The 16789-nt window shown below is 40.7% G+C and overlaps 1 protein-coding gene across 1 annotated transcript in view; it reads right to left on the bottom strand.

The window, feature by feature from the left end:
• SLC35F1 (solute carrier family 35 member F1) overlaps positions 1-16789 on the bottom strand; it is a 521249-nt gene that overhangs the window by 125108 nt on the left and 379352 nt on the right. The window contains exon 3 of the mRNA XM_030198548.1: positions 2315-2442. Coding sequence (XP_030054408.1) covers positions 2315-2442 — 128 coding nt within the window. The remainder of the gene's footprint in view (positions 1-2314; positions 2443-16789) is intronic.

The raw sequence follows: 16789 nt of genomic DNA, 5'->3' as shown, positions 1-16789 counted from the left end.
AGACAAACTGCAGCACTGATGTAATGAGCTTAATCTAGTGCAGAAGCAATTGACTTATCTTTGTCTTGTTGAAAGCATCTAGCTTCTTTGAAGTCATTAGATCATGCTGTGACTTTAAACATCCTGCACTTCAAGGATCTCGCTTGTCCGCATTCCGTTAAATCTCCGGTATCCGTCTTGTCCCGACAGGAGCCTGTTTCGCATTATACCGCTTTGTCAAGGGGAGACTTATATATACTTCAACAACGACCGGAGCAGACATAAAATGTATTGAGATAAGCAGCATAAAATGTATTGAGCTTTTCTGGGATAAACTAATGACCTGGATTGGCCACTGTTGGAAACAGGATGCTGGGCTTGATGGACCTTTGGTCTGTCCCAGTATGTCAATACTTATGTATATATGTAGCAAACAGCATAGGTGCAAACCAGTAATAACTATTAAGAGTCCATCACAGCATCTCTAATTGGTGAATTAATCTTCTTGCCACTCTAAAACCCAGAGGCCCATTTACCAAGCCATGTAAGCATCTACACACGCCCAATGCACGCCAAAATGGAGTCACCGCCTGACTATTATGTGGCTCTTGCAGTAATTTCATTTTTGGTGCATGTCCGATATGCACGTCTGAAATTTTTTTTTTATTTTTGGGCGCGTGTAACGGACGTGCACCAAGTGGCATTTGACGTGCGTAGGTCATTACTGCCTGGATTCTTTACTGCTAGGTCAATGGCTGGCGGTAAGGTCTCAGACCCAAAATGGACATGTGGCAATTTTGATTTTGACGCACGTCCATTTTCTGCAAAAAAAAGGCCTTTTTTATAGGTGCGGTAAAAAATGGATCGGTGTGCGCCCAAAACCCGTGCCTACACTACCGCAAGCCATTTTTCAGCATGCCTTTGTAAAAGGACCCCCCAGAGAGTTGAGAAGGTTCAAAGAAAATATATTTCACAGATTTCCACTTAATCACACATTTACATGGGTATTTAAGAAAAAAATAGTGCTCCCATCTGGAGAACTTCAGGGCTCATTAAGAGAAAAGCTTTCTTCCTCTTTTGAGTATCTTTAGCTATATCTGTAAAAGTTCTGACCTGCAGACCCAGAAATGGGACATCACATTTCTTGAGGAAAATGCATACTGTATCTCTCCTTGAATCTCAAATTGAGGAAGTTGTTGGGTGACAAATTTGTTATAACATAGCATAATATAACATAACATAACACGAGCATACGGCAAGAATTGTTGGCTCATTTTTGGGCCTTTTCCCTGATTTGCAGAGTTTAATTGGTTGATTTCACATGTTTGTTTTAATACATTTTTAAAAAATGCACATTAGAACTTTTTAACATGTGCTAATCAATTTAATGTGCATCAAATTGGAGCTTACCATGTATTACATTGATTAATGTGCACTAATGGGGGGGGGGTCTTTTATTTATTTTATGCATTTATAATCCACTTATAACCTAGGCAGCGTACAGTATAACATACATAACATAATTAAAACATTCAAAAACACTACATGCTAATCTTTAATAAAGATCCCCTAAGTTTGTTATGGCATGCTAATGAGCCAAGGAGGTAATTCCTTAACTTGGCACCATAATGGGGCACTATGAGCACCAGTTCTATAACAGATAAATTTACGACATTATAAAATACTAGCGCAAACCCACTTTGACATGTCAAAAGTTGGGCGCGATCACTTACACTAGGTCATTGGCTGGTGTAAGATCTACATGTACCAAGCAATGTGCTCAATTGATAATATTCAATAAGGTGCCCACATCGCTTGACAAGACGCCAATGACCCTTCCATGTTCTGCCTATTTGTACATGCACCATAGCACTTATTCACTATTTTATATCATAGCATGTACTACATTTTGACACTTATCTGACAATTAGAGCAGCACTTACGCATGCAAGATGCATGTAACTGCACACGCCCAATTATAGCACTACCTCCCAAATGTGTGCCAACATTTGTCCATTCCTACTGAAGGTTACATTTTGGAGTCTAGTGCACTGTGATCTAGAATGTCTTGAAGAGGGCTCGTTACTGCTGCTGGGAGCATCCATTATGTCCAAACACCATTAGAGCAGCCAGAGATACCACATAGCCCTCTATATCCCACCACAGAGAGACATTACTGCTGTACTGCTCCAATCACAGTAGAAGTAAGGTGGCTCATTTAGGTCTAAAGCTGATGCTACAGTTAGTGAGGCGCCTTCAAATGAGTGGACAATCTGGCACTAGAAAGAAATGGTGGACAGACAAGTCAATCAATGAAAATATACATAGTGCTTACCTGTATACTAGCGAGCGTGGTGTACTGGTAGGCTTTGACTGCCATGTAATTGGCCTCTATATCTGTTATCCCCAATATCAGGTACTTCCACCATCTTCTTTTCAAGATTGCCAACAAATTTTCTTCCCCTATGTTAAATTCAGAACAAAAAGTTGGGTGATGAATCTCTCTGGTCTCTAACCATAGTGTTAAACTATTAGAAATTAAGCACCAAAAGCAAGAAGTCTATTTTAACTTTATAATGCTTCACACTGTAGGACCTATCCTAAGTATGAGTCACAGTACAAAGAACATGCCATTATGTATGCATTTTTTTTTGCATGTTATCAAAAATAATATTGTGCTTACATTTCCAGTTTGTCTGTCTGTCCTTATGTCTATGATGCTGACATTGCAGGCAGAAATAAGAGGCAGGCGGACAAAAGAAGAGAACTCAGAAAGGAGAGGGGTGCCTGCACAATGAGGCTGCTGAGGATCCCCAGGCCCCAATAGTGGAAGAGGCACAGGAGTTTGTGGAACAAGAAGAAATGTGGACACCAGCAGAGAAAAAAAGACCAGGCTCTGCCAGAAGAAGGTGTGTCAGAGGACACAAGCAGCATGACTGGTGGGGAGTCCAGGTTCTTTGAATTGATGACTAAAGGAACTAGCAACTATACTTGGGTGGTCTTTGTGCTGCCTGCCCCTACAGTTCTTCTGTCTATATACTGTCTGCTATGCAGGTAAGCAGGATGGGGGAAGGGAGGCAGGGACTGTCTTTCTTCTATGTTTGTGCAGCGCTGCGTACGCCTTGTAGCGCTATAGAAATGCTAAATAGTAGTAGTAGTAGTAGTAGAAATGTGAGGGAGAGGGAAGGTAGTTGATGGTAGCCTAGGGAAGAAGGAGAGAATGTTGGGGAGAAAAAGGATGGAGAAAGTGTTTGGGGAAAGGGGGGAGGAGAGAAAGAGACTGAGGGAAGTAAAAACGTAGAGGGAAGAATAGAGTATTTGGGGGAGGGGAGGGAAAGAAGGGAAAATGCAGGGCATACACCCCCTTTCCATCTCTCTTTACCTCCCCTGCTATGCAGACTCCTGACTAACCCCTCCCCACACACATATTCCTCCACATATACAATCTTTATCTCTCTTCACACACTTCAACCCCACCTGTCACTTTCCCTCAGCTTTCACTCACCTTTCCCAAAACAAACAGTGTATGCAAGTCATGGAACTATAGCGTGCACTGAATTGTATTTTCAATTTCATTCATGCTACAAAATCTAGTACAAACTATATTATAGTCCTAATGTATTGTGTATAGACAGATGTCTTCTCCCTTGTTTTAAATAATGTATGTGATAGCATACTGACAATGTATTTCTCTTTTTCTTGTTATGTTTTTATATTTTTATACTTTCCATGTACTTTCCTAAAAGTAAAAAAAATATCATTGAAAAAAAAAAAAAGATGGGAGCAGATGAGAGTCAATCAAATGGGCCATTTCTGATCTTGCAAATTAGGAAACAAAGGGTAAAAAGTTCACAAAAGGAAGTGAAAAGAACATTTAAACCCCCAAAAATACAATAGATGAATTTTGAGTATGTCAGTTGGCTATGTAATGACCACAGAGTGTATGTATATGCATATATTGAATATTAAAAAAACCCCATTAATTAACCACAATGTTAAAGTAAACATTGTAGTTAAAATTACATCTCCTGGTCTGGAGTGACTTATTAGATGAAAAGAGAGTACTGAGTGAGTGGATTTGCAGTGCCTTTCAGCCTCCCTACTTTCTGGTCCCAGCCTTGATCTCAAAAAAATCCTTAAAACATTTTGCTCACTGGGCAAACAGGAGTTAGAAATATCTGACTGCTTAGGCAGACCTGAGGCTGAGATCAGTGTAGGTTGAACTGATACAACACCTCAGCTGCTTAAGAATAAAAATAATAGTACTGTATTAATACAAATATACTAGAGTACTTTGCCGAGAGATTACACATTACTGTTATTGCCTGCTGCCTAATCACTGCTAGGGCTCATTTCAGCTGCCTTGGAAAGATTAAAATTTGAACAAACTGTGCCTGGATTTAAATTCTGTGAGTCCTGGACTGCACAGATTCAAGGGTATTACAAGTAAATACCCCAAAGAGCGAAATTGTTCATCTATCTCTACGTGCAGGATTCTTTTTCAGTCTGGGTGGATTAAAAGGCAGAGAGGAAGCCTGTGCATTCATTTATATGCTTTTGGTTTCTTAGCACATCTTAAAAAAATTAAAGGACCCTTTTACTAAGCTGCATTAGGTGCTAATGCATGCCAAATGCAGCTAAAAATGGAGTATCACAGGGCACGCTCAGGTGTCCTGTGGTAACTTCAAAATATGCTTGTGCTAAAAAATGCTCATATTTTTAAGGGAGTATGTCAGGAGTGGAGAGTGGGCATCCTGCGCTAACTAGTTAATGTACCACATGCTAACTGGTTAGTGCATAGATAACACAGGAGCTCATACCGCCTATATAATGGGTGCTGATAAGTTCTTCCACGATAATTTTTTTTAAATGGCAACATTAGTTCACAAGTATCACTTTATATATACAGAGAGAGACAGTAATCAAAACGTTATATACTATATAGAACTATGAATTTATAGGATGAATTTATAGGATAGTCAGATGAGCAAGTAATTGAATTATTAAAAAGTCCTGCATTACACTTCCACCACTGATACAGGATCTTGGACTGAATTATTTAATCATTATAAGAGACTTACCAAAGCAGAACTTCATGGGAGCACGTTAGTACAATATGTGAAAAAGACTATGATCCCGAGAGGATTACGTATAATTAAAGAACCCAAGATCTTTCTGTCCAATAAAGAATTTATTGAAAAATGGATTGGGATTTTGAATTGCTGCAGTAGAGATCTGATGTTGTTGATTGTTGAAACCACCGTGGTGGTAGAATGTCAGAGTAAGGAAACCATCACTGAGTGCATAGGCGGTCGGTGGCCCAACTGTTTGGGGAGGCTAAAGGGGGCGGGGTTAGGGGTGGGGCCAGGGGCGGAGCTTACCTCCATAATTGTCTGACAACACACAGAAAAAAATAAGTAAAAATAAAAGTCATAATTAATACCTTTTATTAAATGTAGATATTAGATATGTATCACATGTAAAAGAATAAAGTGGTTGCTCAAAGCATATACTAACCACAATCACTCAACTGCAAAACACTATGCACAACTTTGTGCAAAAACACACTCAGAACCTTACTGTACCATAAATATTACACCGGGCAGACACTAATACACCAATATACCACCCATATGGAAAATGCAGACTGTCAACAATATGAATCAAGGGATCCTATCATCACAATTCTCATGTAGAGCCACAAAACACCCTTTTAGGGTGGATAGTGTTCACAATGAGCTCCTTTTATTAACGACCATATGTAGGTCCTTCAAGAGGTAGTGTGTCATGATTTAGGCTCTAAAACCCTTTCTGATGTTTTGGTAAGGCCAATACACAATCTCTCCACTGCAAAACACTATACACAAACTTGTGCAAAAACACACTCATAAGCTTACCAAACCATAACAGCACTAATTCCAATCACAAGACGAGCTACAACCTTATGCGTGGAAAGACAGCAGTATAATTACACCGGGCTCTAAAACACCAGTAGGACTGCTAAGTCCCTTCCTTAGGTAATGTTACTGTAAATATACATTTTTAATTAACCTCATAGAAGTCTGGAAGAAAAGATGAAAACTTCCTGGTGGTTTTTGAACATGGGCCATGGCTTCCAGCAGTGCACATCCTTAGCCGTGCTCAGCTTTTGGCAAATTAGGGTATTATGTCTATTCCCATCCATTATCACCTTATCAGCATAACATCCTTACAGAGATCCATCAGTGAAAATTCTCAAATAAAGTCAGCTTCAAAAAACAAGAGTAGTGAGCATATCATCATTATACTAATTATACTAATTAGAAACCGTGACTACAAAAGACCCATATGATCACAAAGATTACCTCAAGCCCGATAATTGATTGATAACAACTTGAAGTCGGGAGAGGCAAGAGAATCTCGCTCCACGAGGAGTGCACGTGGCGTACTGCGAGCCGGCTTTGACCGCTTGACTAAACTGATTAGCGAGTAGCGAGCCGCTAGATAAACCAATTTTTGGACTCACCCAAGCCACATGGAAACCGAGTCTCGACCTGACTGTAGTGGCGGATGCTCATGTCTTGTCCAGTGATCTGTTCCCTTCCCCTCCCTGTCCAGCGATTCTCCCTGCCCTCGCCTTAACCGTTTTACTCTCCCTGGCAGCAGCGTCTGTGAAGAAAAAGGCACTGCAGGCTCACCTCCGGCTTCAGCTTTTCCCTTCAATCACTTCGCTCTTCACACAGTGTCCCGCCTTCGCGATGATGCATTTCCTGTTTCCGCGAAGGCGGGACACTGTGTGAAGAGCGAAGTGAAGGGAAAAGCTGAAGCCGGAGGTGAGCCTGCAGTGCCTTTTTCTTCACAGACACTGCTGCCAGGGAGAGGAAAACGGTTGTACGCGGGGGGGGGGGGGGGGGGGGGGGCAAGGAAGGCTGCCGGTCGGGAAGAGCAGGAAGGAATAAGGGACGGTGGGCGAGCTCCCTGGATGCTGCGCAAGCCCTGCGTTTGTGAGGGCAGCAGCCAGGGGAAGGATTGGGCTCAAGCCTCTTATACGGGGCACCTATGACTGAGTGTGAAACCCTGCTAAAGCAGAGATCTGATGAGCAGGAATATACAAAGCAGATGACTGAATTACAACAGAATATAGCGGAATTTCGTGAGACATTGCGACAAACTAAAATTAAAAAGTATCATAGAGATGAGCATGACTATTTACAAGATAAAAGTCTATTCCTGGACAAGCAAGGAGAGGAAATTCATCTCCAATAAAGCTGATTTTGAAGGGTCCTCAGGCGAGTCTGGAAGCAGTTCGGGGGAAGATGTAAATCAAACAGATAACAGAGGCCAGAAGTTTCTTTTTCCCAGAGGCCAGAGAGGAAGGGGCCAACATCGAGGCAACAGATTCCAAACGAACAAAGATCCGGGAGGAGCAAGATACAATACATGTCAAAGGAAGGTGACAATTCAGCAGTAATAAATATCTCTCAACATAATTTAAGCCAAGACCAACATGATGTATTAAATTTAGGCTTGGGATTCGTCCCAAGCCAAGTGTATGATCCTTTCAAGCCATGTGTATGATCCTTTCAAAACCAGTTTAGCAGTAAAACGCTTTATAAGGAAATTACACTTGAGAAGCTATTTTGATACTAAACCTCCTGGCCCTGATATGGTCTCCACCCACTGCTCTTAATTCTAACATAGCAGTTTTTCAGGCCCTGATTGAAAAGGATTTGAAAGCTTGTGAGGACACACTGTCTGATCAGCGCATCCATGCTAATCTAATAATCAAAGATTGGCATTACTGCAATTATGCACTCAACAGGATTTTATCATTTCTAGAGCTGACAAAGGATGTGCGACAATAGTATAGCATAAAAACCAGTATTTTTCTGAGGCTTACCAGCATTTATCTAATGCTAAATACTAACAGGTACTACCTACTGATCCTACTGCCAACCTTCAGATGCAAATACAGGACTTGATACAGACAGCTCAACAGTTAGGCTGTTTGACATCTAAAGAAATAACATTCCTCACCTCTAAAAATCCTATCTAAAGAAATAACATTCCTCACCTCTAAAAATCCTAGAATACCACACATCTATTTCTTACCTAAAGTTCACAAAAACGTGGAACATCTACCAGTCCGCCCTATTGTTTCCACAAAACCGCTATCGATCTTGCTTGATCGTTGTTTACAGCCTTTTGTGAAAAATATTAAATCTTTTGTACAAGATACTACTCAAATGCTAAATATTCTTCAAGATTACCAATTTTCCAATCAAACGATTATTATGCCTACCCTTGATGTATCTGCATTATATACCAATATTCCACAGGATTCAGCTCTACTGCTTATTGAAAAAATATTGAATAAACGCAGAATGCCATAGAGACTCCCAACTGCTTTACTTATGGAAATACCTACACTAGTGATTCGAAAGAACAATTTTTTATTTGAGGGAACTTTCTATGAACAAACCCACGGTGTGGCAATGGGTGCTACAGTAACCCCTGCCGTGGCAACTTTATATATGGCTGAATTTGAAGAGAGCAAGTTATATGGCTCTGCTCTATTTGAACAGGTATGTCTCTGGAAACGTTATTTGGATGATATATATTTTTTTTATGGAATTTTTAGTGATATTTATATTTTTATTACATTTGTACCCCGCGCTTTCCCACTTATGGCAGGCTCAATGCGGCAGGCAATGGAGGGTTAAGTGACTTGCCCAGAGTCACAAGGAGCTGCCTGTGCCGGGAATCGAACTCAGTTCCTCAGTACCCCAGGACTAAAGTCCACCACCCTAACCACTCACTCCTCCACTCCATAGCACTAAAGGTCAACTTCTACAATGTGTTCAATGGTTGAACCAATTACATACGTGTAACATAGCAGGTGCCCCGCCTCCCAACCACTGGTGCTGCCACCCAATCTCCGCTAAGCTTCTGAGGATCCAATTAGATTCTAATTTACAATTTGAATTATATCATTCTATTAATTCCATTAATTTTTTGGATCTCCAAATTCAATTGAGATCTGATAGTTTTTTTGTAATGCTATACAGAAAAGAAATAGATTGTAATAACTACCTGCGATTCCACAGTTTTCACCCAGTTAAACTTAAAGCAAGTCTCCCTATTAGTCAATTTCTGCGTCTTCATAGGATTTGCTCTACGTTAGATGAGTTTAAAAAGCAAGCTAAGAACTTAACTGAGAGATTTCTACAGCGTGGATACCCAATGAAGACAGTTAGGAAGGCATATTTATGAGCTCGATATTCACATTGATCTTTGCTACTACAGTATAAATGACCTGCCAAGATGGATAAACTCATCTGCGTTTTACCATATTCTCAAGTTTCAGGTGCAGTGACAAGGACTATACACAAGCACTGGCATCTGCTTCAACTAGATCTGTGTTTTTCTGACCATCCGATTGTAGCTTTACAACGTGGTAAGAATGTGGGAGAATTCATTAAATATAATCATCATAATATGACAAAGAAAATAGATGCCAAACATGGTTGTTGTGGGTCCTGCCAATGGTGTGTTTTGACTTTGGAAGGGAACAGTTGGATTGATCCCTACACACATCTTAAAATCTATGCATATAGAAACACTGATTGTAACACAAGAAATGTAGTGTACATTATTCGATGTCCCTGTGATAAAATCTATGTAGGGAGAAGAAGTAGACCTGTTAAAATTTGTCTAACTGAACATAAATCAAAGATTACCATGCAAGCCGAAGAAGCTCCACTAGTCCAGCATTGGATACAAATGAAACACACTGTGGCTGATCTATGCTGGAGAAATATAGATAGAGTTAGAAAAGGCATTGAGGGAGGCAATATTGAGCAGATCCTTAATTACAAGGAACAAAATTGGATTTTCAAACTTAATTCTGTTGAAACCAATGGGCTCAACAGAGAAATAGAATGGTTGTCTCTGATTTGACAAATCCTATTATTGGTTGGTGGAGTCACATGATCAAAGCTTTAAAACGTAGTGAGACAAATGCCACGGCCATTTTGGCTGATGGGGTCTGAATATTTTGATACTCTGTTTTTGAGACATAAATGTAACAGACCATGATTATGTAAAAATATGAAAAATTCGATAGGTATATTGTTGTCTGATGCTTGACTGACATAATTTCTTCTTTTTAGGGGCATACCTTGAAAAAGCTTATTTAGATAAACATCTGTTGGTATGCAGCCCTGACCTTCAGTCTGATAAGTCGTCAAGACTAAAAAGCTAAGTAAAATGGCATTTTTGTCTTAGTGATACGGTAAAAGTAATTGAAATAACTAAATATTCAAAAGACATATAGTCATAGACTGATGACGAGAAAGGTGGGAGACAGTCACCATATGTGAAACGATAAATGGTGTACCACCAGTTAATGGAGATCCGCCTCTGATGGTCTGAAGATAATATACAGTACATGCATAACAGTGACCACTCATATAGTTCTAGATAGTATATAACATTAGTTCACAGACATTAATGAAATAAATAGAAAATTGGGGAGTTTATGGGCACAGTAAAAATAGCCTGGATGCAGGAATGACTTGTATAAAGTTGTACTAAGGTAATTTGTTACCACAGTTTAGTTAAAGGACCCCTTAGTACATATAAAATTGATTTAATACACACATCAAGCCATAGGAGTCAACTTTTCAAAATGATTGGGGATAATAAACCCAAGAGAAATTACCCATCCTTGGACACAAAGACTTTGTTCAATACTGGGGTGCTCAAGCACCCATAGAGCAGGTTCCTATGTAACAAGCTATGAACTAACAACATACGTAAAGTTGATTAAAACACATTAAAATGTTCTTCTATGGGTGAAAAAATGAACACAAATGTATAAAATGAACTGAGAATATGTTCAAATATTAAGAAAATGTCCAAAATGACTGAAAAATAAACCTAAAACGTTTTACATGCACATCCCAAACAGAGACGAATTTGGCAGGTTATCTCTGGGAAGGCCAAAGAGCAAGAAGAAAAGAGCAGGGATTTCCATAAAGAAGGCTTAGCATGGATAGACATGATACAAACAACAAAATTGCACAGGCAAACAGTAGCAGTTTCATCATGAAAATTACTATTCATCCAAGCACATCACATGATCCGCCATCAGCCAACAGAATGGCAGAAGAAGACTATCACCCTAATTCTATAAGAAGCGATAAAAAATGTGCATGAAAACTTGGAGGCGTGCTCCTTTTAATTGAATGAGCTAATTAGCACCAAAAATTGGCTTTTTAACAAGAAATTATTGGCACTAATTAGATTCAATTAACATTCATGCATGGAAACTTAGGTGCGGGGTCCGCACCTAGATTTTACACGTGAGTCAGAAAATGTGGTGCAGAAATGGGAGTACCATGGGCAGAAAGGGGGTATGAATTTTAGCTACACATGTAATTATAGAATATGGGGGCTCCATGACTAAATATAGGCGTGGGCATTTGCATCACATTTTCATTGGTGCAAATGGCCGCACCTAAATGTAGGTGTGATCCCTGGGTTTAAGCGCTATTCTATAAACCCCCTAACTTTAGAAGTGATTTACAGAATACCGCTATGCACTTTTTTTTGGCACTGATTTTTCATCACATTTATAGAATTCCCCCCTATAGGTTCTATCCAGTCTGTCTGCATCATATGAATAATACTTGAGACACTATTTTCAAAATAGGATTTCATTTTGGGCAACGTGGGTTTACACAGAATGAAGACTCTGTGAACAGAACCGTGGCCTGCCCCTTTCTGATGTAACTTCCTGCTTCCGCAAGGGTGGGCTGCAGCAGAGAGAAGGTTCCAGTCAGCGGCAGACAGCCTATTTTGGGGCCCTGTACAGAGAAAGGAACTTTTGAGGTAAAAATGGGGGGAGGAGAGAGCTGAACCTGGGGACAGAGTAGAGACAGGAGAGAGGGGGACATGTTAGCTTTGGGAGGGAGAGAGATGTTGGACCTGGGGTAGAGAGGAGAGAGAGGTAGAGATTTTGGACCCAGTTGTGAGGGAGGGAGCAGAGATGGTGGAGCAGTAAAGGGAGGGGCAGAGATGGTGCACTCAGGCACCCTTTGGTTGAGTACTAGTATGTCGCTGCTGTTTTCAGTAGCAACTTCTCACTGTCTCTTCAGACCAGAACCTCCCTAAATCTGTCCACCTCTCTAACTCCTTTCCTCAGGCCCCAGTTCTCAGAAGCAAACACAGGTGCTAGAGGCCTTAGCGCCTGTGTTTGCCAGTGCACCATGCTTAAAGGCCCCACTGTGGAGAATAGAGAGCCAGCCGAGGGATAGCACATCAAGCATGCTGATGAGCTATTTCCCTATTCCTCCCTAATGCTCAGTGGACAGCATGCCAAACAAGGGAGATCCTCCCATTGCAAACCCTATGCCAGCTCAGAGCTGGTGTTAGGGTTTTCCAGGCCCTCCACTTCCCAAAGACATAACTCCCCAGAAAATAAATAACACCCTGGTGGTCCAGTGGGACCCCTGGCCAGGACCCTGACACCCTCCCCCCAAAGGCTAGCCCTGGTGGTCTTGCGATGGCCTCCAAAACTCCTTCCTACCTTGGAGAAAGGAGGAGGGAATAGGACTCTCTTCACCTGCTGGGCGCCTCCTCAAAATGGCGGTGCCCTGCCTGCCCGGTGCATCCTGAGATACGCTGGGTGGGGTTTAAGTATCATGATAGGGCAGGGCACTGCCATTTTGATGAGTCGCACAGTAGAAGGAGGGAATCCTAGTCCCTCCTTCTTTATTCAAGGTAGGAAGGGGTTAGAGGGGGGGACCACTGCTATACCACCAGGGAGTGGGTCAATGTTCAGAAATAGAAATCCAGGGTTTGGGGAGTACCAACGAGAACTTTGGGGTACTGCTTCTTTCAGTCTTGGAGCACCTACTCTCTTCTCTTACCATATAAACATACTGTACTCTGGTATATTGGTTCCAGTAAAGTTGGAAACCAACTTTACCGGAACTTCTGCAACCAGCAGTCAATACTCCAAATCTCTATACACACACAGTTTATACAAGCTTTATTTTCCTACCAGGCTTCTCAAATTTGGAACTCTTTACCAACTTTGGTTAAATGCCAATCATATTATTTAGTTTTCTGTAAATTTTAAAAAATGAATTTATTTAGAACACGTGCTTTTTAGTTAGATATTATGAAGTTATTGTATATTAATCGGTTTCTTTTTTAAATTTGTGAGCTCCCAGTTTTGTACACTAGCTATATATTGAATTGTGATCCACTTCAAACTTATTTAAAGGTATTGAAAGGAATATAACATTAATAATTGATTGATTTTGGCATTTATTTCCCGCATTTCCCCAATGTCTAGGTTCAATGTGGCATACAGACACAAATATTTAGAGAAATACAAACTGTAGCAATCTTGATCCCTCTTTTTCACTCTCCAGATGAATCACAGCTGTACATTTACATCTCTTCTGTCCTTTACCCATCCTTTCGTGACAGGAGTAAATTCAAGGCTGTTTCCACTCTTTCCGGTATCAACCCCAAACTCGTGCAGGCACAGATCCTTTAGTCTGTCCTCCTTCCTGCAGTGCACCTCTCAGGACTACACTCCGGTCTTGGACAGGCTTTCCCTGTCCCAATCCCGCTTCCAGGCTGGACTCCCCTTGTCCAACTGAAGCTCAACTTCCTTCTATGTTGCCACTTATTGGGGCAGCAACAATTCTTGTGTTCAGCCTGTATTTATTTCTTGCACTTCATGATCCCCCGATACTCCACTCCCAAGTGTCCTGGCAAGGGTACAGGCAATCAAAGACCTCATGCATTGGAGCCGACTCTGTGGGTGCTGTGTGTGCTTGAGCACCCCCAATATTGAGAAAATTCCTTGTATGTGTCCAGGGAGGGGTTATTTTCATTGGGCTTAGCACCCCCAATAATTTTGAAAAGTTGGCTCCTATGACATCATGTACCTCCTTACAACTCCTTTTATTAAACTCATACTCTATCCCTGCTATCACTCTCCACAGGGAAACACTTTCTCTCTGCAATTTGTTTCAACATCACTTCCCTTGGGCTGGGCTTCCTCCCACCCATGGACATCCCAACTCTGCAAGCCACTGGCAGGGACCTCCCTCTCTCCAGGGCCTCTGAAAACTCTAACATTATTAATACCCATATCATGGGGATTACAAGTGTGTTAGACTAATTTACAAAATAACGTATTCTTTCCCCCAAATCTTTGTTTCCTTATTTTTATGACTGATTACCCTCTGTGCATTTTCTGTTGCTTAGCAACTTGCCCCTGCTTGTCTTTTCAGGCAAAGAATCTTTACCTATGAACACTCATTTCCCTTTCAGATTCCTTTTGATTAAAGTCTAAAAATAAAATGCTCCCTTTTCATGGGCATGTTAAAGTTTCCTTCATTCTTGAGATTTAAGATTGCAAAGCATTATATAGGAAAGCCAACCTGACAGTTTCTTTATTTATTGCATTTGTATCCCACATTATCCCACCTATTTGCAGGCTCAATGTGGCTTACATAGTTTTGTTAACATTGTCATTGCATATACATTTAATGTTGTGCAGAGGTTAGATGAGGGTAAAAGAAGAAGGAGAGGAGTGATTTAGGTAGCTACAGTAGATGAGTTATCTTAATAGAGTGGATTGTCGGGTGGCTTATTGTGGCTATTAGTTCTCATTGTATGCCTTGCTGAAGAGATATGTCTTAAGAGATTTGTGAAAGATAGTTGTTTCACCAATTGTTCTCAGGTCTGTAGGCAGTGCATTCCACACTTGCGTGCCCAAGTACGAGAATGTGGTCGCATGCATCTGCTTGTACTTTAGTCCTTTACAACTGGGGAAGTGCAGGTCGAGAAATTTGCGGGATGATCTTGTGGCGTTTCTTGGAGGCAAGTCTACAAGGTTTAGCATGTAGATTGGGGTGTCTGTGTGAATGATTTTGTGTATAATCGTGCAGATCTTGAACGTAATGCGTTCTTTAAGTGGGAGCCACTGAAGCTTCTCTCTCAAGGTTTTTGAACTTTCATATTTGGTTTTTCCAAATATGAGTCTGGCGGCTGTATTCTGGGCTGTTTGCAGTTTTTTGATAGTCTGTTCTTTGCAGCCAGCGTATAGTGCATTACAGTAGTCCAGATGACTTATTACCATTGACTGTACCAGGGTCCGGAAGATGTATCTCGGGAAGAAAGGTTTTACTCTTTTAAGTTTCCACATGGAGTAGAACATCTTTTTCGTCATGTTTTTCACGTGGTCATCGAGAGTGAGGTTTCGATCAATGGTGACTCCAAGAATTTTCAGGTTTTTTGAGACCGGGAAAGAACAGTATGGTGTTGTTATGGTAGAGAAGTGTTTTGTGTTATGTTGTGATGTGAGTACAAGGCATTGTGTTTTTTCTGCATTTAGTTTTAGTTTCTGCCAACAAACTACAGGACTTGCTCCACATTCATTGTCTCATGCTGTACCCCACAAAAACTGGCACCTGTGGATTACTGGTCACACTCCTTCATTATCCCTTACACCTGTTTTGGATTGCATGTTCCTACTATTTAATCCTTGAGCTCTCTGGGAGTGGTCTTGGACTCTCAGCTTTCTTTTGTCTACACAGATATATTCTGCTTTGAAATTGTGCTTCATAGCCTTTCGTCAAAAAAGATCAATATGTACTTACCTGGATGACGATGCATTACACACGCTTTCACATACTTGTGGGATCACGTTATGACTATTGCAATGCAGTTTATGCGGGAATCTCCAAAACCAATTTGAAAATACTACCAGCCCTACAAAATATGGCAGTCTACCGTCTATTGTAGGAGTATATGCCCCTGCCACAACATAACTAGCATATTACAGAGGTTGATTATATCAGACCTGTGCTTCAGCTTATACAAATCATAGACTATACAGTGCTCAATACTAAAAATAAGGAAAGACTTTTACCCAGTCATGCCTTTCTAAAGGAAGGAACCTGTCACCCTGTTAGAATTATCGAGATGGCTATCTGGCTTATGCAAGATAAAGAAATATGGGCAACCATAAGGACCCTTGCTCATGTTGACCCAGTCTGTCTAGAGCCCAGTTTGGGGGGAAAACCTCCAGAATAACATCAAAGGCCATTCCTGTTGTTTCTTAAGTCACAGCAAAGTGCACGGGCCAATCACCTATCACAATGTTATCAAGTTATCGGAGACATTCCTGATATCAAAATGATAGAAAAGGGCATCTGCTGTAGCAAGAGGTTACGATCATTAACCATTATCATCTACTTCTACAACTTCAAATCAGACTTCATCTGATTATCATCGGAACACTTCAGAGCATCAGATCTCCAGCAAAAGCTGAAGATCAAGAGCAAGCACTACCTATGACAAGGCAAATCAGTCATCCTCAAGAATGAAGATTCTTACGTCAACTACTCAGGTTATATAAATCAAGATCAGTAATCACTACCCTATTGGGGGACAAATAGGTGGCATTTTGCCAAAGGGAGTATGTGTTTATTCCAATTGATACCTGACTAGTGTTCATTCTAGCATTTAAAGAACTGTTACTCTAATATTTTGTTCTGACACATTCTGGTCTATATTCTATCCTTGTAAATAAATCCTTTTGTAATTGTTATTAGCTATGTGAGTTTTTGTAGTTTATCAGTATATATCCAGAGGGATAAAGAGCTAAGGTTGGCTAAATAAAGATGCAGTTTTTGCAGAGTGCTAAAGTTATTTTATACATGTTTTTATCCTACCACTGACATCTAGTAATGACTACTGGTACCCTCACAATATCACAACCTTACTCCTGCGATTGCAA

Source organism: Microcaecilia unicolor, chromosome 3 (genome assembly GCF_901765095.1).
Source record: "Microcaecilia unicolor chromosome 3, aMicUni1.1, whole genome shotgun sequence".
Taxonomy (NCBI): domain Eukaryota; kingdom Metazoa; phylum Chordata; class Amphibia; order Gymnophiona; family Siphonopidae; genus Microcaecilia; species Microcaecilia unicolor.
The sequence above is the reverse complement of the archived record's forward strand: the minus strand, read 5'-3'. Positions and strand labels throughout refer to the sequence as shown.